We start from the raw sequence: 26,124 nt of genomic DNA, 5'->3' as shown, positions 1-26,124 counted from the left end.
ATTTCTGTTAAAATTGTGATTATGGAAGAACTTACAATAATTTGAATTGTACATTAATTAATCGGTGATTGAACTTCAAAAAGCTTTCATCATGAAGAAAATTTATAACAGATTCTGTTTATGCAAAAAAAAACATTACTTTACGGCACTTTCCAAAAAGAAGACATAAAAAACTTTGAGTTTTGACGCTTTTATGATATTTTTAGGGCATTTTATTACATTTACGTCATAAAAATTGCCTAGTTTACGATAGTTTTAGACCATTTTATAATATTTACGTCATACAAATTGCCTAGTTGACTACACAACAGCCGGATCACCATAAATGGTGTCTGAATTTTACCTTACGAATATTATACATATTTAAGCATAGGCAATTTATTATACATAAGTGTTATTTATATAGGCCTATCATATCACAACAAAAAATAATAACAGAAAAATATATTGACGCGACAGTTTTATTAAATAATATCATGATTGGCGCCATGATTATTACAATCAACAAGACCAACAACAAGTCAACAAGACACCCACATACGCGCACCCCTAACAAGTTACTTCATACGATAAGGGATGTGTAGCAAATACAAAATTAGTGCGTGTTATATATGAAACCAAACATAAAAGAAAAACACGCGCTATGAATGATTTATTTAAACAGAACAGCTAATTTTGTTTCAAGAAAACGTGTTTCTTGTTAATATTGTTGTACAATTTTGACGTCAAACGTAGAGACAGTTCAATTCAATATTTTAACAAATTCGAGAGTCTTTTCGGAAGAGATGAATTTTGACTTCTTGACTTCTTACAGTAATGTAGTATATCAATAGGGAAGGCAATTGTGGCTAAATGCCATTGAATTCAGAGTGAGATCTCAAAAAAACCCGCATCGCGCATTTATCAATTTCAAGAAAGGTTCAATTCGATTTAGACTCTCAAAAAACTTTTTTGACCCTGTTCTAACTCGAATGGGACCTGAATCAATTAGAACTGGTCTCAAGTTCCAAATATGGACACAAAAAACTGTTAATTTGGGAAATACTGATTTTTTTATCATATTTCGGTCTCAAAACTCGTTTGATTCAGCGTAAAAAATACATCAGAATAGCCTTAAGACCAACAAATTAAATCTATATATATATAAAAGAAGAAACTGACCGATCGAGCATCGTACAGCTAAAACCGCTGGGTCTAGAAGCATGAAATTTTGTACATACGTTCCTTAAATGACGTAAGTGTGAGCTAAGAGGGGATTTTTGGAAACTCTTGGGGGTTGGGATCATGTAAATTTGCATGTGGATTTTTTGACACTATAGATGAGACTAATGAAGGATTTTTGAAAATTTAACTCTTAAGGTGGTGAAAAAGCGGATAAACACCTAGAAAGCTACATTATCAGTGAGTGTTTTCAAAAAAATTAGGATTCCTCCCCAAAAAATTAAAACCAACAAAATTAACGGGATAAATTTCGATTTTTGCCCCAATTCCTAGATCAGTTTTTTGTATTTTTAAAATACGTATTTTCGACTACCAAGTCGAAAATACGTATTTTAAAAATACAAAAAACTGATCTAGGAATTGGGGCAAAAATCGAAATTTATTTCGACATATCCTAGAGTTCTCATTTATTATCTTCGATAATATTTATATTAAAATTAACGGGGACAAGTTACAAAAAATGAAGTAAAATTTTATAATACAATAGTTTTTGTATTTAAAATTACGATTGCCCAACGAAGCTGGTGGACTAACTGCTGGCTTGGTATATTTTGTAAAATACTGGCATCTCGACGATATTTCGTTCTCCGGAGGGCAGCAATATGTACATTTGACTACCTATAGCTGCTTTCAAATATATGTCAAGAGCATTTTTATATGTTTCGGGGCCCAAAAATTTCTTTCTCCGAAAAAAATAAAAGAAGTAGAAATGCGCCCACCGTTTGCACTGTTCTTACCAGACGGTTCTCGTTAAGTGGCTAGGCTCATTGTTTTGATATGTACTTTTGATAATAATTTTAATTAAAGTACTCGGATTTTCTATTTATTAATTAATTATTCACTTTTGTATTTAAATTAATTAATTTTTTATCTCTTTCATCATTTCAGAACGCGCACGACTAAACTTAGAATCAAATGAAGATATCTATGAATGTGGAGCCGATGGTGAAACTGAAGATCGTCCTTTAGGACGGCATTTATCAAAATCAGCATCAGAGTTAAGTTCACCACGTGAACTGCATGAACCCCGACCATATTCAGCTGCGCCCGCGAGCCAACATCATATACACAATACTGTGGTACAAAAAACGCACAATTTTTTTTCAACGTTAAAGGTGATTAGTGTTTTTTTTTCTGTACGATATTATTTAGCCTGTTTTTTTCTATGTATTTATATCCTGAAGGGAATTGGTTGGTATTGTATGGATAAATATTAAACATACATACACACATGATATAGTTGACCCCGCATGTCAATTTGGGGTCAATAGGGAATTAGATTTCATTCTATATGATGTCCGTAAATAAATAATGTTTTTATATTGCCCAATAGATGACACTTATGTGTCGATTCTCATTACTGATTATTTGCTTTATGCTTCAATTCGTTTAGGTTATTTTTAGGATTCCGTTCGGATATTCGTGCAAATGGGATTTTCTAATATTCAGAGCCTTTGAAAAGGTTACAATTATTGCCAAATATTCGTGATTTCACCGAATGGAAATGTTTTAAATGGCAGAAGATAGGATCTAATTTTTATATTCTTTATTCGCTCCGTGCATGAGATTTATTTCAGGCAGTTACTATAAAAAACGATACACTACTCTATTTATATAATTGTATGGATTGAATATATGGTTTACATTGAAAATTTAATAATGCAATTCTAATGCGACAAGTTTAATTAATTAATAGTTATTTTTCAATAATTTTAATTTAAAACAATTGAAAATTAGTCATAACAGCCTCCTTTATCGCAAAAATTATCCACTCTAAGCTGATGTCAATTTTATTTTTACTACGCACGGAATCAATAAGAAATGTATCAGAGTATATAAAGTTCAGTCGCAAGTTTGTTACGCTTAGAAGTATTGATACTACAATTTGAATTATTTAGCGCAGGACAAAGATTATTGTATTTTTTTTTAAAATTATATTAAAAAATTTCCAAAACAATTATATCAAATTTTGTTATGTCATTATTATTCATACATAGGCAATAGGTATAACATTGACGTAAACACATTGCGTGTAAAACAATCATTTATGTATATCATTTAAAATATATCATTTTTGTGTGTGCAAAAACTGAATCGTTCTATGTTACCTAATTTGAATTCGTTGGTTCATTATACGACATAAATATACAATGAATATATGAAGGACGTTCCCAAAACAATGAGTATATGAAAATATTTGAGACTTTCGTTTCAAATTTGAGGGTAGATTCTGTAACAACTTGGGAAAATTAGACGAAAATTATGAGTAAAATTTTTCAATGTATACCATAGTTTTTGAAATATTGACGCCTACTCATTCTTCCAATAGAGAAAGCAAAATTGTTCATAGCGAAGAAAAAACGAAAAAATAGGTCGATTCATCTAATTATAATTATTTATTTAACGGATCATTTAATTATCATCTTCAACGGGTCTTTTAATTATGATTATTTGAAACTTTTTTTAATATAGTAAGGAGTACCATGTTTCTTGAAATTTATAAATTAACGTAAACTAATGGCCATTATAATGAAATAGTTTTAACTAATACAGGAAAAGAGCGTAGTAAATATTTTCAACCAGATTATTTTCAGATAAGATAGAAAATTTCTTAATATATATAAAATAAAATCAAAATAAATGCAAAACTATACCTTTTCTAAGTGTTATCACTATAACATTACATGTGATTCACATATAATGCTATAGTCATGGCATAGAATGGTATAATAAGACAATATGGTTAGATAATTAATTCTGAAAGAATCAAATCATTTCGAATTTGCCAAATATCTTTATTAGGTGCAAAACAAATTGCAATTTGCATCATATTGAAAAATTGGTACAAGCAATTGATGCTACGACTTTTGAAATTGCAGCATTCCAAATTCCAAAGAGAATGGAAGTGTTTTTCTAAAAATTTTTTTTCCTGTTTTTAGAGTAGATGGTCACGTTCAAAAAGTCGTTCGGATTCACGAAGTGGTGGTCGCAGAAAATCTCCAATTCATCATCATGACAGCACCGATTACGCAGCGGATCTTAGTAGTGATCATAGCAGTCCTAGTACACAAAGTCCACGACATAAACAGCATTTAATTTCAGGTGAATAATATATTTTGATACATGTATAATTAGCGTACAATTTTACGTTTGATCGATTTCATTCTAATTAAATTTGTGTTTCAAATTATTTGTTTTTCTAAATGCCAACAATAAATTAAATTCATTTAGAAATTATTAATTAAAATCGATTTTAAATAATTTACTTCAAGTATCCACCTACCTACTCAGTGTATACAGGTTGTTTTAAAAATGTGTGTTTAACAAATAAAGTTTGCAAAATTATGTAATTCAGCAGGGCCCGATCTAGCTATTTAGCTGCTCCGGACAACAAATAATATTTGCCGGTCTTTACACTTATACCATATACATTTCGTTTGAAGCATTTATATCGATAAAAGTTACTTTTCGAGTTTCATGCATGTGCCAACTTAAAAAAGTCAGCCTGTATATAGGGTTTCTTTATTATATGCACAGTTTCGCTTCAAAATATAGATTCCAATGATGTTTTTTCAGTATTTTAGTTTATTTATAAACTATAATTTTTCCATACAATCCCAGTTTTCGGAATAGCTCTAGTCTTATTGAGTCCCGATTATCGAGATTACTGTATATAATATTTTAAGGATTTGCCGCCTCACATTTTTCCCGCTCCGGACTCGGGCCTGGCTAGTTCCTCCCCTGAATCGGCAACTGTGTGATTGACAGCATGTGTAAACATCTTTTATTGGTGTATGTAAATTTTTTGGTTTTATCAACGGTTTTATATACAGTTCTAAAACTTACCGCCTGTATATGAATTTATTTTGAAAAATAGGTCAGGAAATACATATCAATTAGGGTAGAATAAGCATAATAATAATAATAATCACATATACTCTAGAATTAAATGAAAATATATTTCTCTAGTATTTATACGCTGCTCAACATTATCCATCTTCACAAGTAAAACCAGACCTTTTAGAAACAAACCTTGCTGTTCAATAATGTATGATTATCTATATAAAATTCAATAGGGTAAATATTGGTAATAATATTTACTTTAAAATTTGTGGTAACGTTCATCAAAGGAATTGTAGGCAACCGTAATAACATGTATGTGATAATATTTGCGTTGTCAAAGATAAATAAAAGTAATCATTTTAACATTGTCTTATATAATATTATTTCTCTTTGTGTAATTGTTTCTCCGGAATCTAAACACTCTTCGAAAAAAATTTTCTAATAAAAGTGATTTGTTTTTCTAAAAAGACCGTTTCTGGTCCAATTGAATGAAAAAACGCGAAAAAGGCTTGATTTTTGTTATTTATAGCTGTCTAAACTATTCGGTTGACACAAAAAATTTTTCAGGCAAAAATGGTTTCCTCGATTTTTTGCATTTCCCTCGATTTAACTTATTTTTCGAGTTTCACGTATATTTCCAGTAAAAAAAAACACTCTGTATATTATTTCTCTATCCTTTTTTTTTGTATGTATATTTTAGAAAATTGTTTTTGATATTTCAATCGATAAGTATTGATATTCCATTGTCCTAGGCCGCCGTGCTGTATTACCATCAGCCTCCTGAGTTATATATACTAAATTTAAAAAACATATGATGTAAAATTAATATCCGGTTTTTTTTTACGGAAATAGCATACTATTAAATAAAAAAGGCTAAAGCCTCTGCAAGATATTAATAAATTTTTATGACAGTTTCAATCAATCAAAATAGATTGAGTATAAATGCAACCATCATTACATGTATGTTATAACATTTGCTAGAACTAAAGAAAAATAAGGATTTACTAATAAACTATCTTCAAAGTTAATTTTCTTGAACGATACGATTTCATATTACGTTAAACTCAATCAGTAAATATATGTATATGCTACAAATCATTTATAAAGTCTGTGGTAATAATAAACTTCTAAATTGCTTATGCCGTTTTATATATTATTGATTGGTTATTAATTTATATTTTATATAATCAATCAATTTTATATAAACAGGGCCGTAGCGAAGATACACAGAGCTTGTGGCAAATATTTAGATTGCGGCCCCTAGTTAATGAAATGATGGTTTTTGTAACCTAATCTTTTTGTAAACTGTAAACCGGATAGTGCTTTGGGCATTTTACCCAAAAAGGCTTATTTATTCGTCTTGTAAATCTTTGTATGCGTTAAATTTTTTGAATTCTGTTGACATCATAAAGTTAAAAAATTCGATTTCTTTGATAACACAGGCAAATTTGATTCGATCTTATTGGAATTTTTTTTGAAACCCACTAATTTTGGGTCATCTTTTCAGCTGTGATATCAGTTTTTTGCTAACTATAACTTATGTACTTAATTCCGTGACTAGGAATCTACATACTTGAAAGCTATTAGAGCTAGGTTAATTTAGATCACAAATTTGAAAAGTATGACCCAAATTTAGTTGGATTACATACATGGTTTATCAAAATTGGAAAAAATTTGGATGTGATACAGCAAAATTAAATTTTTTTTATTCTGATGACGTCATAAAGTTAAAAAATTTGAATTATTTGATAACACAGGCAAATTTGATTCGATCTTATTCGAATTTTTTTTGAAACTCACTAATTTTGAGTCATTATTTTCATCTGTGATGTCAGTTTTTCGCTAGCTATCACTTATGTGCTTATTTCCGGGACCAGGACTCTACATTCTTGAAACCTATTAGAGCTAGGCTAATTTTGATCACAAATTTGAAAAGAATGACCCAAATTTAATAGGATTACACACTTGGTTTATCAACATTGGTTAAAATTTGGATGAGATAGAGCAAAATTAAATTTTTTTGATTTTGATGACGTCATAAAGTTCAAAAAATTGATTTTTTTGATAATACAGGCAAATTTGATACGATCTTATTCGAAGTTTTTTTGAAACCCACTAATTTTGAGTCATTCTTTTCATCTGTGATGTCAGTTTTTCGCTAGCTATCACTCATGTGCTTATTTCCGGGACCAGGACTCTACATTCTTGAAACATATTAGAGCTAGGCTAATTTTGATCACAAATTTGAAAAGAATGACCCAAATTTAGTAGGATTACATACTTGGTTTATCAAAATTGGTTAAAATTTGGATGTGATAGAGCAAAATTAAATATTTTTTATTCTGATAACGTCATAAAGTTAAAAAATCCGATTTTTTTGATAATAAAGGAAAATTTGATCCGATCTTATTGAAACCCACTAATTTTGGGTCATTCTTTTCAGCTGTGATGTCAGTTTTTCGTTTTGCTCGACTAATTAAGGGCGTATGAGCACGGTAGTGGTGACACTAAATCTAAAATTGCCTTGGTGCTCATACTACCTATATAATACGCAATTTTAGTTACAAAAATAATACACTTGCACAAAAAGACAATTCCAAAAAAGACCTTTTGTAATCATTTGTTATCACTCAATAAATCTTTTGAAATTTAGCCAAAATAATTTGTTTTTGTATATCAATTAAAAATAAGTACAAATTTTCCAATCAATTTTCTCCCATTAATCCTCTACACCATTAAAACTTGAATTGAACAGAAATAAACACATTTATATACCGAACATTATATAATAATAACTCATAATATATCTATTCTATTCTATTCACAGGAATATAATATAATATAATTGTATTGTACAAAACAGTTGTGTTAGAATCATCGTCGAATCGAATACATAACAAATAATAATAATAATGAAAAGTTATACTATTCAACAGCGTGTAAATCCGTGAAAATTATTTTTCTTCATACATTATATACACAGCGCAGACAAGGAAAATATGTATATTAAAATAAAATAATATAGTTTTTTTTGCCAACAAATGATAACTATTGTTTTTCATCATTTTTAATACTCGAAAAATTGATTTTTTTTTTCTATATCGTGTGTTGTTCATGTTCATATATACCAATGTTTGCATGGAGTTTTTCTTGTTGTTGTCGTGAAAATAGATTATCAAAAATTTTGTCATTTAATATTTAATAATAATATTTTTTAAGTATTTATGTCATATTCCTTATAGGGGTAAGATATTATTTACTTTATTTTTTTGTACACGATATAATGTTTTAACATTTTTGTATGTAAAGGTGTTTTTTTTAGAGGTTCACATCTAGACCCGATAAAATCCGGCATTGAGCATGAATAATTTTGACATGGAAAATTTTTTGCAGGACCACGTTTAAAAAGGAAAATCATTATTTTTAGGTGTTTTTACAAGCACTTAGGCCAAAAATTTTAGCGAGATGTTGTTGAGTAAGCTTTACACTACAAATAAAACTTTGTAGCTTTTTCATACACTTTTTTGGAGATGAAAATTGTAAAAAATTACTTAAAATTTTACGAATTTTTTATTCGAAAATCGGTGGCCTTAGAAAAAAATGTTTTGTTTTTGTTAATTTTGACCCCAAATATATGATAAAATTTTTGCCGAAGCGATTCTGTAAAAATTTTCCATGCGAAAATTATTCATGTTCAATAACGCATTTTATCAATCTTTGAGGATTGCGGATTTTTTGATAACCAATTTAACAGCAGACAGAATGAATAGACTCACGACCTAGTAATGCTTTCAAATTGACGTAATTTACCTGTTAGTTGGCCTTCAAGATCATGCGATCTAACTTCATTAGTTTATTTTCGTTGGGTATATGCATAAAGTCACTTGTCGATGCCGATAAAGTGTTTTGAATATTTGGAATACAACATTCAGCGAATTATTATCGGAATACGACCCCAACTGGATGCGTTATCTGTGCGCCAGAGTATCTTTCCAATAAAATGAGTTTCAATGATATTAAAAATATTTTTCTTTCTTTAATTAAATGTAAACCTCTAAAAAAAAACACCTATTATAATTTCGACTATATATCGAACGGTGAGGAGAAAGGGAATCGCATAGGGTTGATCTAGATTTTAATTGGGGAATTCCATGCATTATTTATAATTTCTTAATTTTTTTTTTCTATATTCAATGTACACGCAAAGTTGGTATTTAGAAAGCATAATTTTTTCTTTTATTATTATTTTATAAAAATAACTATTTTTTCGATTATATACTTGAATAAAAATTATTTGAGCTTGAATTTAAACTGAAAAAATAAATAAAATAAAATTAGTCATCATCTTGTTTATAAATAATTCTTTATTTTTCTTGTAATTAATTAATTACAAGAATTAATTATTTATTCAAATAAATAAATGTGTGTACAAATGCTTTTGACTTTTTGAATAATTTTCAAATTAGTTAAAAAATGAAAAATAAATTTTCGCCATAAATAGGCATTTGATAGGTATTTAATCAATGAATCGGGTTGCTTGCAGCTATCCTTCCTATGATTTTCTGTTAAATTTCAGAAAGGTAATACAATAATGGGATATTTTCTCTCTCTTCTCTTCATTTGCACTATCCTACCCTAAGGGGGATAATCCTACCCTTGATTTTTGTGATTTTTTTGTATTTTGTTTCAATAACAAATTTTTCATACTGTTTTAAGGTGGATTGTTGTGGTCGTGGAAGAAATTTACTCCCACCACAGTCCAACTTAAATCGTCTCTGAAAAGATCAACTGGTAATGTATACCAATAAGAAACAAGCAAACCCTTTTTTTTAGTTGAACCCACCTGGATCCTCTGTAAATATATGTAACTCATGTAATTATATGTAGCCCATAATAGCCTTCTCGCAGCAATAAGGGTTCACGTTTGTAGCGTTGGGCTCTCTAGAAATGTAAGTTTTTTAATCTCTGTAATATACAGTGGAAAAAAATTCTTTTGGAGAAACATCCTTCAGAGTCGATTTAGATGTTAAATTTCTCACTTACCTAGCTAAACCTCAAAAATTATGAAACATTAAGGTCTTTTCTGGTGTATCTTTGATCAAATGCGAACTAGTATCCCATTTTCTGTTTTAACAAAGTTAAATATTGGGGTTCAATATTGCACACGGAATCCTGATTGCTGCGATTGGAATATAAAACGTTCTTCTCTTTTCAAAAACTTATAATTGATAATTTTTTTTCTTTTTTTTTGGATATAGATTCGCCGTTAAGTCGTGGTGGTCGAACTGAATCACAAGTAGTGCTGAATACAATATCAACAACACCAGACAATTCCCCACGTCGACCGCGGGGTTCACTATTCAATATTACATCATCAGGTAGTCATCATTCGCAAGCGGTTCCGTCCACGTCACTCAATGAACCGGTTAGCCTTGGCTTTGAATTACAAGTTGTTAGTATTAGATTAGATTAGATTTAGACAAAGGCAATACCAAAGCAAATGTAGATCTTGCAATGCTTAAACTATAATAGAGATGTTGCATTAATTTTTCTTTGCCATAAATTCATATACAGGATGGGCCATATTTTAATCTATACATCTGGATATCTCGTCAGAGGCGCCACTTATTAAAAAATGACCTCAACAAAGTTCTTCGGGATTCTTTAATGGCCAGCTTAGATCCTAAACGGTAAGAGATAGAATAACACTTTAAATTAGAGAGTTGATCCTCATAAAAAAACTATCATTTTTCATCCAAACTATTTTTTTCGAAAAACGTTAGCTTTCGGAGGAATTGTGACTTAAAATTATGTCATTATTGCATTTAATCGAAAGAAAACACGCTAACTACGAAAAAATGCTTTAGCCAAAAGTTGTCAAGGGCAATAGGAAACATTGCAATTATCGATAAACTTTCTACTTTCTAATTTAAAGTGTTATTCTTCTCTTACCGTTTAGGATCCAAATTGGTTATTAAAGAAACCCGAAGAACTAGGTTAAATCTGAAGTCATTTTCAATTATATCGACCATTTTTTCTTCTGGAGCAACTTAAATTAACATTTTTGCATATTTCTAGATTAAGATTTTATTTTTATGGCACGAAATCTTTATTTGGGTATTGCAGGTCTACATATAGCTTATTTTGTCTTTGAACTTAGAATACAGCTTCAAATACTTGCGTAGATGATTGTATAATGAATTTATTTCTAGGCTGCGGATGAAGCAACACGTAAACGCGAAGCGGCTTTACGACAACATTCATTCTTTCAATTACGGGTACACTTACGTCGTGGCAATAACTTAGCAGCAATGGATAAAAATGGTACTTCTGATCCATATGTTAAATTTAAATTAGGTGGACGTTTAGTTTATAAATCAAGGACTGTGTATAGGGAATTGAATCCATTATGGGATGAAAGTTTTACAATACCAATTGAGGATCCATTTATACCGTTACAGATTAAAGTATTCGATTATGATTGGGGATTACAGGTAATTATAATTTTATTAATTCTGGAGTAAATTAACCAATACTAGAACTTTCAGCTAGAACTTTTAATGGAACTTTGAAATACCAACTACTCTCTGAAAAAGGGGGTAGAAGTATTTACACCCTAATAAACAAATCAGTTCATAACATTTGTTACTATTTCATAGCTCTAATCACGGTTGTTTTTTTTTTCTGGTTGAATAGGATGATTTTATGGGTGCAACATTATTGGATCTAACAACATTAGACCTCGGCAGATTAAGTGAATTGGTTTTAGATTTACATGATCCATCCAAACCGAATGCAAATTTAGGTGAACTGCACTTATCTGTAACGTTATGGCCACGTACACAAGAGGATAAAGATCAGGTGCGTAGTATTTATTTCCACATTTTTTTTTTTTGGATTATTGAAATGATGAATTGTTGTAATTAAATTTAGAAGTGTAATTGTGTTTTTTTGTAAAACATATATACTAATTTTGTGAGTTTTTTTTCTGTCTTTCTGTGTTCTCTTTTTGCGCTCTCATCTATCTGTCTCTGTCCAAAAATTAAAAAAATCAGTTAATGCAAGATGACTCCTCTTCAACGGTATTTGAATTTTTCAATTTTTTTTAGTTTTTTTTCTTCAAATTAATTTTGCACTTTTATTAAATTTTGAATTTTTTTTTTTGGGGCACTTTAAGTACTCAACTTGATCTAACTCAACTTTTACTGTAATTATACAACATTTTAATTAATATTGCATAATTGCATTTAGCCAGAGAGGGGCCCGGAATATCATAGTATGTGTTCCCCCCAATAGTTTCGGGTCCAGGTTGTGTCGTGGTCCCCAAATATCGGCCCCAGAAGAGTATTTGATTTACAAGTGTTATGAAAACTTTATGATATCTTCACCAGATTATTGAGGGAACATATGCCACGATATTTCAAGCCCCTTCAAAAAATTTTCGTTATACTTGCAAAGTTCAGATAGGGCTCTCTGGCTAATTATTTAAATAGAGTGTTCCGTGACTGGAAGCGTAAATTTTAAGAGCACAGGAGTAATTATACTACTTCATTAATAATTTTTCCTCCTTTTTTATTTCTAGCAATTTAAATTTTTGTTTGATGAAAATGTCTCTCATAATAGTGTCTGAATCCTATTAGTGCTTCTTGTCTTCCTAAAAGTATTTACATTCAGTCATGGGACATTCTATAACTTTTAAAGAAGCTACAATTTAAAAGCTTTTCTAGACGTAATTAAAGTTGGTTGTTCTATTTTAGCATAAATTTTTTGAAATTACGATTTGGTTGCATTTTTTAAAATTTTGTAGTTTTTGATCGGCAGTTTTTTCAAGTTAAATTACTTCGCTGAATTATTATTAAAATGAATTAAATTATGAGATCAGCACGTTCTGGCAACAATTTTTATTTTTGTTTCAATTTTATCTTTTATTTGATGTAGATTTACACAGCATGCCATTTTTTTACACGACTTTTTAGCATGCCATAGAATTGATAAATTTTATGGCGTGGATTTAGAAAACACTTTTAAACATTATTTCTAAAATGCGTCATGTTATTAATTCGAAAAGGAAATATTTTTAACGAAACATAAACGAGTCGCTTAATAAATTTTTATACCCCGTAGATGTGAAATATATCTAGGTATATTAAATTTAGTGCCAAGTTTGTAACGCTTAGAATTGATGCTAAAAAGAAAATTTTAGTACAGGTGTTCATAAAACTATGTAATTAGTTTATTTCCGTTTGTCAGGTCGCTATCACGATAGCTCAAAAACAAAAACAGATATCAAGATACTATTTTATATTCAGGACATAAAAAGAAGTGTCTTGGAGTTCGTAAACGAGCAATACAGGTCCATTTGATTATGAAACCCATCTGTTAAACCATAACAGATAGAAGTTTAAATACAAAAAACGTTGTCTATGTAAAAATAAACAACTTTTGTTAGAAACATTTTTTCGTAAACATATCAGTTTTCTTGTAAAGGGTACAAGTTAGAGCAAAACTTTATATAAAAAGTAACTACACACAAATTTGACACAAATGTATATTTGCTAAATACCCGATCTTGTCCTTGGGTAAAGTTCTAGTTACACCACTGATAAAATTGTTAATTTTTTACCTAATGAATTTTGCACTATTACATCAGATTCCAATACCGAATTGTGAACAAGTAATCAATATGTGCTAATTTTAACAGTAGAATAGTAAACATTAGATATAATCAATTTATTTTTTTGTTAAATCAATAAAAAAGTTTTTTGTTATTGTTTTGTATTTATTTGAGTCGAATAATGACAACAGAGTTTTTAAAAGCTAACCAACCATCAACAACTAATATTATAATATAGATTATTCAATTGTTTTATATTTGTTTGACAACTTCCATTACTTTGTGCTCTTAATGGAATTTTACTAATGCTAATAATTCTATGAATAAACAATTTTAAATTCAACATTCCCGAGATATTGAACACAAATTTTAAAATTTTTAATTGCTTGCTATGTTATTATTGTATAGGCAATTTTATGAACATTTAAGTAATACCTATTGCATATTGTGAAATACCTCTACATATAATGAAAAAAATCCTGTTTCTTAAAGTTATACGGGGACTATAGTCGTATTAATCAAATATGTACTAAATCATGGGCGTACCCAGATTTTGACTCATAGGGAGGTTCGAAAAGGGCAAAACCTGGGTCTCTTCCCGGTGTATACTCAAGTATTATTAGCCATATTTATAAAGAGGTCAAAGAGAACTATACAGAATGCTTAAAGATGTATGGAGTCTTAAGGACGTTTTCAAAAAATGAGTGAATGCAAATATTTGAGACTTGCCTTTCAAATTTTCAGGGTAGATTCTATTAGAACTTGACAAAATTAGATGAAAATTATGAGTATAATTTTTTGATATACTTATACCATAATTTTTGAAATATTAATGCCTAAAGATTCAGACGAAATCACTTATAGAAGAAATATTTATTTTCTTAACACAAATGCCATTTATTTCATCACTTTAAATGCATTTTATGGAAAAATGAGTGCAGTTTGTTATAATTTTCTTTGTAGGAAAGTATTTACCATGGTTTTAACTAATGAATATTAGTTTTCTAAATTAATCCTAAGAAAATTATCTTTGTAAAATAATAAAGCATCCCTTTAAAAACACTTCAAGATTTATATATTTAAAAAGCAAACTTTAACAGCTGAAATCTATAAAAGCACCGTAAAGGGTATTAAAAGGTTAAGGGAATGAGTTTTAATAATTTCAAATTTTTAACGGGAGTTCAAAAAAAACATGAATGTAAGAATTTCTCGGCTTATTACATCACTGGAAAGCCCTCTTGAAAATATCCTGTTTGGTAAATTCTGATTCTATTGTTTGTGATTGATTAATTCTGCTGCTGTTTCGCGTGGAATCAATCTCTTGGATTATTCCACTAGTGGAAGGGACCATGGAAAATATTTTTTTAAATAAGCAACTTTATACAATTAGAGTAATTACTTTTGAATAAGTGGTAATGTATAATTGATTACATAAAATAATGGACTTTTTAAGTAACGTGGAATTCCCAGGAAAATCTAAATCTTCAGAATGAATCATGGAAGTCATTATTATGTTTATTACACTAAATTACTTTTTTACGATACTGATAACATTTGATAAGACTGTGGGGATTATGACAGTATTTTTTATTCAAAGGTAGATACATTCTAACTAAAAGAGTATAATGGTAACATATAGTTTTGAATAATAAAACATGGTGTGAAAACATTTGTTTAATTAATTTATAAGTAATAATCAATCAATTTAATTGAAGTGTATTTATTAATTCATTTAGTTTTTAATACTCCGGATTCAATAGTAATATTTCAGTGTTTATTTTTAATTCTATTATGATGGATTAAATATTAATTATTTTAAAACGTAATATTTTAATATAAATAAATATTTTAGTGTGATTTAATTTTCAAAAATTTATTTAAATAAATAAATAAACATGGCTTATGTTTTTATTATTAATTTTATTTATTTAAAATAAAGTTCAATTAAAATTGGTTTTATTCTAAAAATATGATAGATTTAGTATTGCAAAAAAAAAAAAATTTTAGTAAAAAGAATATACAGATTGCTTTTGACAGATTTATATCTTTAGATTAAAAAGACAATTGAATTTTGATACGCAGTGTTTATTTTAATTTTTTTAATTTAAATTTAAAGTATTTTTATCTGGTTTGTTATTGAATTTTAATTAATTTTTTTTTGTCTTTTATTTCGATTGGAAACAAGATTTTAATCTTACAATCAGTTACATTGTTCTTTGAGTTTATACCTATATAGTTGGGTATAGTTACATGGATGGATAACAAGTTGCATAACCCTTAAAATTAAATACTAGTTTTTAAAAATCATGATTTCTATAAGTTTCTGCTTGTTTGCAAACACAATATGTCTTTGCAATGATTTCTTTCTATACTGTCATTACTTCGATATTGACAAATATCTCTTTTAGAGTGAAAAGGGAAAGTGGAAGAAATTATTTTCAGTTTTAATAAAATCATAAATGAAAAGCTATTGTAAAAAAGACAGAAATTGAGTTAGTTTTCATACGGTTTTCTCCAAAACTACTAAAGATCAAAACAAAGTCTTAGTTAAGTATCAATAGTGGGTTTCTTGACGCATATTTTAGATTTCGATTCGATCTGATAAAACTATAGGGGTTTACAGAGGTTTTTCCCGAAGCTATAAAAGAAAAAAGATGCAAATTATTTTGCATCTTCAAATAGTGGTTTTGTTATAAGTTAGAATTAGACCCGATCCAAATGTTATTAAATTAAAATGTGATTAAAAGCAGGATACAAAATTTTTGGACAAACAAATTCCATACTTTAAAATTCGTTTTAAAACATAAAGAATTTAAAAAACAAAAAGTTAAATAAAAATTTGCCAAAGAAAAAAAATTCTAAAACAAATTTTAAGTATAAAATTGTTTTTCGAAATACAAAAATAATTTTTTTATGGGAAAAAGTTCTTTAGCCACAATATTTTGAATCTACATGTTTTGAAACTAAAATTTTTCCTAATCATTTTTTTTGCCACAATTTTGTTCGTTTGAAATATTAATGAAGCTTATTCCAGAAAGTAAAAATGATGTAATGTAAATTCAAAAAACCCTTCAAAACTTCCTCTTGAGATAATAAGAAAAAAAAAACCTTTATTACTTCCCTCTTTCGAGCCTAATCAATCATGTACTAGGAACCTTAAAAAACCCCTTCACCTCTGCCTCTCGAGATAAAAATATAAAAAAAAACCTATTATTACTTCTTCCTCTTGAGATAGAAATAAACACAGCTTAATCAATCATGTACGTAAAATGAATCGAATTTCTAGGAATCTAAATTATGAAATTTATATAATATGCAATAAAAAAATGGATATCTTTTTGACAAATAAACTGATAATGTAATATTTAAAATAAATAAACTACTTAAAAAATTTGCAAACACACCTTTTGTAACACATAAGTGTTGAAAACATTATTTTTCTTCGGAAGAAGGTAAATAAGAAAAGAAAATGTCTAGTGATGATATTCGACAAATATTTAGTGATCAAGTTCGGCAACGTTTAACCGAATTACGAGAAAAACGTGGTGTATATGAACCTGTGATAGTCGTAAACAATCATAATGACTCAAATCGTGATAAACGTAAAAAAAATAAAGAAAATTTATTAGTAGAAAAACATGAAAATCACGAAGGAATTAGAAATAAATTTCGTGATATTGTTAATACAGTCATTGATTCAAATCGATGTCATGACAATGACGAATTTCATGACAAAGACTATGACGATAGTGAAGTGAAAGATTTGGCAACTAATAATGATGTATGTGCGATAAAAAATAAAAAACATCTTTCGAATTCATCGAAAACGTCGTGTGTTCACAAAAAGAAAAAAAGTGTTATATGGAATAAAATGTATTCGATTGCTGAAATTGTTGCGAATGATTTGTTGGATACAAAACCGGTTGTAGTTCGGACTGATGAAGAAAATATTGTACAGAAATTTGATGATTTTGAAGTGAAAGTTCGGAGTAAACTTAAAGATGCTGTTCATCAGGTAATGATTATGTGCAGCTTTTTGTTTACGACATACCTTTCGAAGGTATGTAATCAAAGATCGTTAATACGCGAAATACGACAGTAATTTTATATAATATTAGATTGCAAGTTTCTAAAACGTGGAACCAATTTAATAGATACGAGTACAATATCTTAGTGCTCAAAGAGCATACAGCTCCATAGGTACATTTCGATAAAATCCAGCTCCCAAAGTAAATCAATTTCAATGCTGAGTATGGATAACTTTGGCAATCTCTTGTGGAGTTTCCTCTTTTGCGGAGGCTTTAGAACTTCAGCCTCTGTTACCCTACCTTACGAACTTTTCGTCTTAGAATTTCGTATGGAATTCGCAGTTTTTCTTTGATCCCTTGATTTATAGACACTCCGTGTATAGAGACCAGTCAGGCTTGGGTTATTTGATCTAAAATGTCCTACAATAATCTTAAAAACCCGTGCTATAATTTCTTTGCCTAAGTCCTGGAAATTCATCTAGACTGTTGCTTAATTAATTCATTTTTCCTTCTCGAATAAATGATGTAATTTAAGCAATACAGATTATCTGAACTGATTAGGTGCGTTGGTGTTTCTTTCCTGATTCTAAAGCTTCGTGGATGACGCATTTTAGAAATTTATCTACACACACACATAAATTTAATTTTACACTTTGGCACACAATATGTTTTCTGGACTACCATAATCTATAAAGCTGCTTTCTGATATTATGTGATGTATTCCAGAAATCATAAAAATTATCGACAATATACGTTTTTTAAATAATTTTAATTATTTTGGTTTGCGTGAAATTCAATATATGCAACAATTTTGTTACAGTATTTTCAAAAAAATGCAAAAACTTCGGATGTAAATCGTCGATTAAAATCACAAATATGGAGTTCAGTTGTAACGTTAGTATTAGTCGAAGGTAAAAATTTGCCAACTGTTGATCCAGAAACTGGATCATGTGATTCATATGTTAAATTTAGGTAATAAATTCTAAAAATTAAAGTAAATTAAAAATTATTGAGAATTTTTACCCTTTTTTATAGGCTAGGTAATGAGAAATATAAAAGTCGTGTATTCTGGCGTTCAACAACACCCAGATGGCTGGAACAGTTTGATTTACATTTGTACGATGATGGTGATCAACAGCTGGAAGTCACGGTTTGGGATAAAGAACGTTCAAGAGATGATTATATTGGAAGGTTAGAAATATTTATACTAATCGTGTTGAAACTAATTCTATACCGAAAATTGTTATTATAGGTGTGTCATAGATCTAACATCCATGGAACGAGAGGTGACGCATGGTTTTTGGCAAGATTTAGAAGAAGGTGAAGGTTCATTATATTTTCTTTTAACAATAAGTGGAACAACAGCCTCTGAGACGATATCCGATTTAAGTACTTACGAAGATAATCCTACTGATAAAGAAGGAATTGAACACAGATATGTAAGCTTCTTTTTTTTATTTCATTGGAATCTAGGAAATAATTTTTGTTATTTTCTTTTTGCAGGTATGGCGTCAATCTTTTAATAATATCAAAGATGTGGGCCATTTAACTGTAAAAGTATTTCGTGCAACGGGATTAGCTGCTGCCGATTTAGGTGGTAAAAGTGATCCGTTTTGTGTACTGGAATTAGGTAATGCTCGACTTCAAACACAAACTGAATATAAAACTTTATCACCATGTTGGAATAAAATTTTTACTTTGTAAGTAAAAGTAACTTTAATGTAGAGCTAGAAAGAGTTTCGTATCCAAGTAGAATTAACTCCTAATTTTTGGGAATTTTTCATTTTTTGCTATCTTCCTCGCATGTCTTTAAGGGAAATTTTATTTTTTATAATCTCTTTTTATTCTATTTTATAATCTCAGGGAAATTGTGAACAGAAGGGGGGGGGCTTGCTTTCTGTCTTCTAAATGATTAATCTAATTATTTTTCTTTCAACAGTAATGTGAAAGATATTAATAATATCTTAGAAGTAACAGTTTTCGATGAGGATCGCGATCATAAAGTGGAGTTTTTGGGAAAATTAGTAATACCATTATTGCGAATACGTAATGATGAGCGTCGATGGTATCCATTGAAAGATAAGAAACTTCGTAGCCGTGCAAAAGGTTCTAATCCCCAGATATTATTAGAAATGACAGTTATTTGGAATCCGGTAAGTACTTTTGCTTGTAAAATGTTGTATTCAGCAAAGGAAACAGTGTACAAGCAGTATTTAATCGCCAAAGCGCCATAAATTTTTCAAAGCTATATCTTGTACCTAAAATACTCACGCAAGGTGACGTAGATTAGCTCCAGCAGTACATTTAATACTTATTGGTCACTTATTTTCGGAATATTCTTTTAAATTTTGGAAATATTTTATTTATTTATATTTATTTTATTTTATTTATTTCTAAGTGACCAGAAAATCTATATATATGTGTTTATTTTTGCGCCTTTCTAGGTGACCAGAAAATCTAAACATGTGTCTTTATTTTTGTACACAGATTCGAGCATGTATTCGAACATTAAACCCCAAAGAAGAGAAATATATGCAACAAGAAGTCAAATTCAAAAGACAAGTTTTCGTTCGAAATGTATTACGATTAAAAGCTGTCGCAATGCATTTTATTGAACTGGGAAAATTACTTAATGGATGTTTTGAATGGGAATCTACGTTGCGCAGTTTTCTAGCGTTACTTTTATGGTTAGTTTTATGTTATTATTTCGAACCATGGATGATACCAGCATTTGGTCTCCTCTATTTTCTCAAACAGTATTTAGTTAAATCATTAACGGGTGGAGGACCATCACTGCCAGCTGGTGATCAAGATGATTCGGATCTCGAAGATGACGAGGATGATGATAAAGATAAGGTAAAATTTCCTTGAGCTTGTAATTTTATAGAAAGTTCTAATTGAAATTGTTTTTTTAATAATTGCAGGAGGAAAAGAAAAGTTTAAAAGAACGTTTACAAGCAATACAAGAAGTTACGCAAAGTGTTCAAAATTATATTGGTTATATAGCGTCACTAGGTGAAAGTGTTAAAAAGTATGTATTCGAATTTAAGACAGCTTACCTCCCAAATCTTTCCATTATAAAGTACTAAGTAATCTTGATTATTTCCATCCAGTACAACGCAAGAACTAATTGATAAGATCAAATTTTATAGAATTTTTGCAACTAACAAGTCTTTTCGTGAAAAGGAATTTCGAAATTAGCTAGAAACTTTCGAAACTTTGAGCGTATACGACCTCTACATCGCGATGTATATTGATCAAGGCTAAACCGTTAAGCTGATCTTCAGACATTTTCCACCCAAAGTATGTTTTGAACGACGTAAAGTTTTAATTTTACATTTTGGATATCAGCCATAGTTAAGAAGTACTTAAGAATTCCTCATATACTTCTATGATTCTGCTGTAGTTTATTTGGGAGCAAAGAAGTATGCTTCTCAAAACTGATGTTCAGTTACCTTGCATCTTCTAAAGAAGGACTTGGAGCTATCGATACATAAGAAAGGCATTGTAATGAATGACTGATTGATTAACTGACTGACGGATCAACGCACAGACTAAACCGTGATCGTAGAGACCTGAAACTTGGAGGGTGTGTTCTTTGTATGACGTAGACGTAGATTTTTCTTGCCCTAAAGGGGTGAAATGGGGGGGATGAAAGGGTTCCGCATCAAAACCCATTAAATAGCGAACAAAAGAAGAATTAAGTGAGAGTAAAGAAAGAGTCTTTGCTCTTCTCCTTTTTTGTTTCACTTCTACACCGACATGTCTTGTGTTACATTTTTCTGATGTTACATATTGTAGGCTCTCGTTTCAAGTTCACCAATCCGAAGCATTCAATTTATAATCCGAAATGAATTTCTATGTTTCTTAATTCTTTTTTTTTTTAGCAGTTTTTAATTTGTAATCATTTTTTGTTTTGTTTCAGTATATTTAATTTTACCGTACCATTTTTATCATGGATTGCAATTTGTTTATTAGTCGCAGCCTCAATTGTATTATATTTTATTCCTATACGATATTTATTAATGCTGTGGGGTGCTAATAAATTTGCAAGACGTTTATTGCGTCCACATTGTGTTCCTAATAATGAAGTGTTAGATTTGTTATCACGTGTACCAGATGACGAAATGTTGGTAAGTACGAATTTCGTTTTATCTTGTCAATCTTTTTCATAATTGATTATCGAATTCGAAATTAAATTTCTTAAATATTGATGAAAAATGATATACTTTTTTCCATCTTTAATTGTTTATAACTATTGCAATTTTTTATTAACTAAAAAATGCTTCTGGTACATTTTTCTAGACATTATTTCGAATCTATCGAGCTATAACACGTTTTTTTTACAACCATTATTTCTATATTTCTCCAATTTGAACTTATCGACTAGGCTATATTAATTTTCTTTCTAAACAAATTTTTTTTTCTCAAAGAGCCTTTTCTACGATCGTCGCTAATTAAGATGAGAAATTTTTAATTTTAATAATTATTTTTTTTTGTTATTTTTTGCAGCATTTATATTGCACTAAACATAAGCGATATAAATTTGATAAGATTTTTGTTTGGCATGATTATCAACAAATTTTCAATTTTGTACAAAATATTACAAAACTTAAAAAATTTTATTAGTAAAAAAATTATTATTTATTTATTTATTTTTAAAAAATTTTTGTTTATTATTTGTTACGAAAATCCTCTATCACAACAAAATTTTATTTCATTTCAGCTTGATTTTCGAGAATTGAAGGCATTACCAGGTCCTGAACAACCTGATCGTCGAAAGGAGCATCGTAAAAAGCATAAAGTTTCATAATAACTAAAAAACCGTTTAGGACGTTGGCTTTAAAACGATCCTAAAACGGTTGTTACATTCACACATCACATATATTCACAAAAAAAACGTTCCCTCTTGCACATATTACATCAATTTTCACTAAAAATATCAAACCAAAGAAAATGTTTAAAATGTTCTTCCACAATCCTCTCTCCCTCAAAGTTGTTTGTTTTTGTTAACGATTTAGTTTATAGTGAAAAAAAAAAAGAAAATTCTTCCAAGAGCGAAAAAAGTAAATCGATTAGATCTTAGAAAAATTCTGCATGAGTTTAAAACAAGAGAATATTTTTTAAACCAATTTTGTAAAACCTATTCGTATAAAAAAAGTTTTTTAAAACAAAAAAGTCCAAAAAAAAATATCCTTGTTATGTAGGTTCCAAATTTTTACCAAAAATTAGAACATTTTAGTCCAGTGATGTACAAGAATTTAGGAAGTATCAATATGGTGCATATATAATTAAAATACCTTTTATATAAAATTTGTACATACCAAAAAATTTATTGGTAGCAATTTTTAGGACTTGATTATATCGTGTAAAAAGTCAATTAGAAAAATTACTAAAAATTAGATAAGAGAATTCTAAGAAAAATTGAAAATTTATACACAAAACCTATATAAAAAAACGTTGGAATAAATTATTTATAGGCTGTATTTAAATTTAAAAGAAAAATGAACACCAATTTATTAAATTGTTCGAAAATATTTTAACTGTGGAGGAAGTATTCTCAAAATTTTGTACCCTATTTAAGGCACACGGTTAAAATCCATGATTTTCTTTGCAAAATGTACAGGTTTAATTTGTGCAATTAAAAAAATATTTAGACGTAAATTTATTAAATGTCAAAGTAAAATTTATTCGTATTTCTAACTTTAAAAATTCTATAAAGCCTTTTTTTTGATCGCATACAAAATTGGCTTGGGACAGTACCATAAACAGAAACAAAAATTCGGAATTCTTTTTTCAGCATTTGTCTCTACTTATGGCCCTGTCCCAAGCGGAATTTCGTATATGTGGGACTATAAAAGGCAAATTTAATTATCGTATGTTCACAATTTTTAGGTATTTTGTTATAAAATTCAAAATTTTAGTCAGAAAATTCAAAATACATAAGATAAACATATTTACTTTAAGACAAAATGTTGCTACCTAAACGGAATTTGCCTTTTTGAGGCAGAAACCCCTCAATTCTATTGGAAATTGACATTACCGTATAATGCATACTTATTTTTGTTCTTATTTTCAATACTAGATGGCAGATGAAGTTATTTAATTAATAAAGTAAACAACTTAAATAATAGTCTTTAAATGTAGTTTTCTCAAAATTTTTGGTTTTCAAAGACATTCAACTTATTTTGACGTTGAAATCAAGAATTTCTTAAAAAAGACCTACATTTCAATAATTTACGATATTAAATTGTCACATCTGCCATCTAGTAGTGAAAACAGAAACGAATATATGTATGCATTATAAAAATATGTCATTTTCCAATAGCTTCTATTTAAGAGTTTTATATAATTCACAACGTCTTTGAAAATAATTTCAAAATATCATTTTCAATGGTCTCTAATTTTCTGAAATTACAAACATATCTTATTGAAAATCGCCTAATATGAATTGAAGTAATATAAATCACTGTATAGTCCGTTTTTTTAGCTATTTTATAAAATACAGTATTTAGTCTTCCAATTTATAAATGCTGCTCTCATGTCATATTTTTCCCATTTCATCCCAGTATCCTTAAAACGATCATGAAATTTAACCCGACTTATTAAAAATTGTGACATACGATAATATTTTTTCGTTTCTTGTAAAAAAAAAAAAATATTGTTGTCTCGTTCAAAGAAAAATTTTTCAAAAACTAATAAAATAATAAAACTATGCACAAATGAAAATAATAAAATTTAAATTAAAAAAAAAAAAGTGTATGTGAGAATGCGCGCTCGCGGGGCCTATAAAAAAAAATCAATCTTGTGTTGCATTTAAAAAGTAGTACCAAACTACATTTGAGTTTTAAATTGTTTTTGTTCGTAAAAAAGCACACAAAGCGCTAATCTGCACACGTTCAATTTAATTTCACGTTGAAATGCACACACGTTCGTTTCCAAAGAAAAACTATTTAAACATTCTAAATACAGATTGCGTTCGATTAAAAAATCCGAGCAACGCTATCTGTAGATAAAATATATAACTAACTTTACGAATAATTACGCTATTTTTTATATAATAATTTTTTATTGCGAATAAATGTAATTTCAGGCTGTGCACTCGTCATAAATATTTTGTTTTTAAGTTTTACTACACTTCTTTAAAGCCTTTATTTCTTGATTTTTTGGTATCGGTGGATATCCAACTTCAGCATTTCGTATGTAATAGGCCTTTGTCCTGGTGCTAATTTCAATGTACCTTTCGTTAATATTTGAAAATTTGCGTGAATAGATGACAAGATCTCAAATAAAAATTTAAAATCGATTAATAAACATAAAAGATATAAGCAATTTTTCTTTAGTATTTATATTTTCTTTATCTAGTATGGCAATAGCAAGTTATGACGTCACCAAGTGCTATTTTCCTTTCTTTCTATCATACTTTCGTAGACATTTTTCGTGTTATCCAAAAATTGATTGCACACGTTGTTTTGGTTCGATAACGATCGTCCTGTGAAGCAATAAAGAAATTTTAGGACAAAGGCCCATATTATTCCGTCTTTCAGTAGAAATGTATTTGGTACAGTACATTATATTGACTTAAAATTGTTGTAGCGATGAAGTTTTGGCCTTTTTATTTTTTAAGAATGCCGTTTGGTTCCGTAACTAAACTGTAAGTTTTCGCAAAAAATTTAAAAGGAACTATATTTTTAAAGTCGATGCAAATTATAGAAGTCTTTCAATTTTTAGGACACTCCAAATAGAGGAATCTCATACCTTCTTTATTTCAATCTTAAACCATTTATCAAAAGTAATGAGTGTTAATCCAATAAGATTTTCCAATGAGATTCGTCAATATCTTCGATTTTAATATCGTCTAGTACTAGTACAATCAAAATTATTTCTACCGGATGATGGAAAAATTCAATTAATTATACGAATTACTGTCGATAAACGATATTTATCCATATTATTTGTTTTATATATTTGGCGATAGAGCGAAAAAGTGAGTATACTTAGGCAATCGTTATTACAATAAAATAACACAAGTTGCCTATATATATTAAGTAAAAATGTTTTTTAATTTTTCATTTTTGTGATATAAAAAAAATATTAAGTTAAAATAAATTTTTTATAGATTTTTATAAAAAAAAAAGTTCTCAAAATGAAGTATATAAAATAAGATAAAATTAAAAAAATATATTTGTTTTACTTTCTTGTGTCTTTATATATATAGTTTATCTTTTTTTCTGTCATATAAAATATTTGAACGATTTTAAAAGTGAGATTAATTAAATAAATAAAAAAAAATTTATAGTTCTAGAATTTAATAAAAATAATTTATACACAAAACACTTAAAAAGTACCTAAAAATCATATTATATAATTATATATTATATTAATTATGTCTAGTTGAAAAATTAGTACGATTTATAA

General features: G+C 28.7%; 1 protein-coding gene across 2 annotated transcripts in view; it reads left to right on the top strand.

Annotated features, from left to right (window-relative positions):
* The window catches only part of LOC123301858 (multiple C2 and transmembrane domain-containing protein), a 35,924-nt gene extending 13,232 nt beyond the window's left edge, over nt 1-22,692 (top strand). Inside the window, exons 2-15 of one of the 2 annotated variants that reach the window (XM_044884794.1) lie at nt 2,110-2,336; nt 4,161-4,323; nt 10,323-10,489; nt 11,277-11,558; nt 11,761-11,925; nt 18,527-18,678; nt 18,742-18,897; nt 18,959-19,145; nt 19,210-19,406; nt 19,646-19,859; nt 20,194-20,562; nt 20,631-20,737; nt 21,632-21,839; nt 22,433-22,692. In XM_044884794.1, the coding sequence (XP_044740729.1) occupies nt 2,110-2,336; nt 4,161-4,323; nt 10,323-10,489; nt 11,277-11,558; nt 11,761-11,925; nt 18,527-18,678; nt 18,742-18,897; nt 18,959-19,145; nt 19,210-19,406; nt 19,646-19,859; nt 20,194-20,562; nt 20,631-20,737; nt 21,632-21,839; nt 22,433-22,519 (2,681 nt within the window). In that variant the 3' untranslated portion in view covers nt 22,520-22,692. Of the gene's footprint in view, nt 1-2,109; nt 2,337-4,160; nt 4,324-10,322; nt 10,517-11,276; nt 11,559-11,760; nt 11,926-18,526; nt 18,679-18,741; nt 18,898-18,958; nt 19,146-19,209; nt 19,407-19,645; nt 19,860-20,193; nt 20,563-20,630; nt 20,738-21,631; nt 21,840-22,432 lie in introns of both variants that reach the window. The other variant, XM_044884793.1, reaches the window with a different exon arrangement.
* Nucleotides 22,693-26,124: the final 3,432 nt, after the last annotated feature.

The sequence above is a fragment of the Chrysoperla carnea genome, chromosome 5, assembly GCF_905475395.1.
Source record: "Chrysoperla carnea chromosome 5, inChrCarn1.1, whole genome shotgun sequence".
NCBI lineage: Eukaryota > Metazoa > Arthropoda > Insecta > Neuroptera > Chrysopidae > Chrysoperla > Chrysoperla carnea.
Note: the sequence above shows the minus strand (reverse complement) of the source record. Positions and strands in the feature narration are given on the sequence as shown.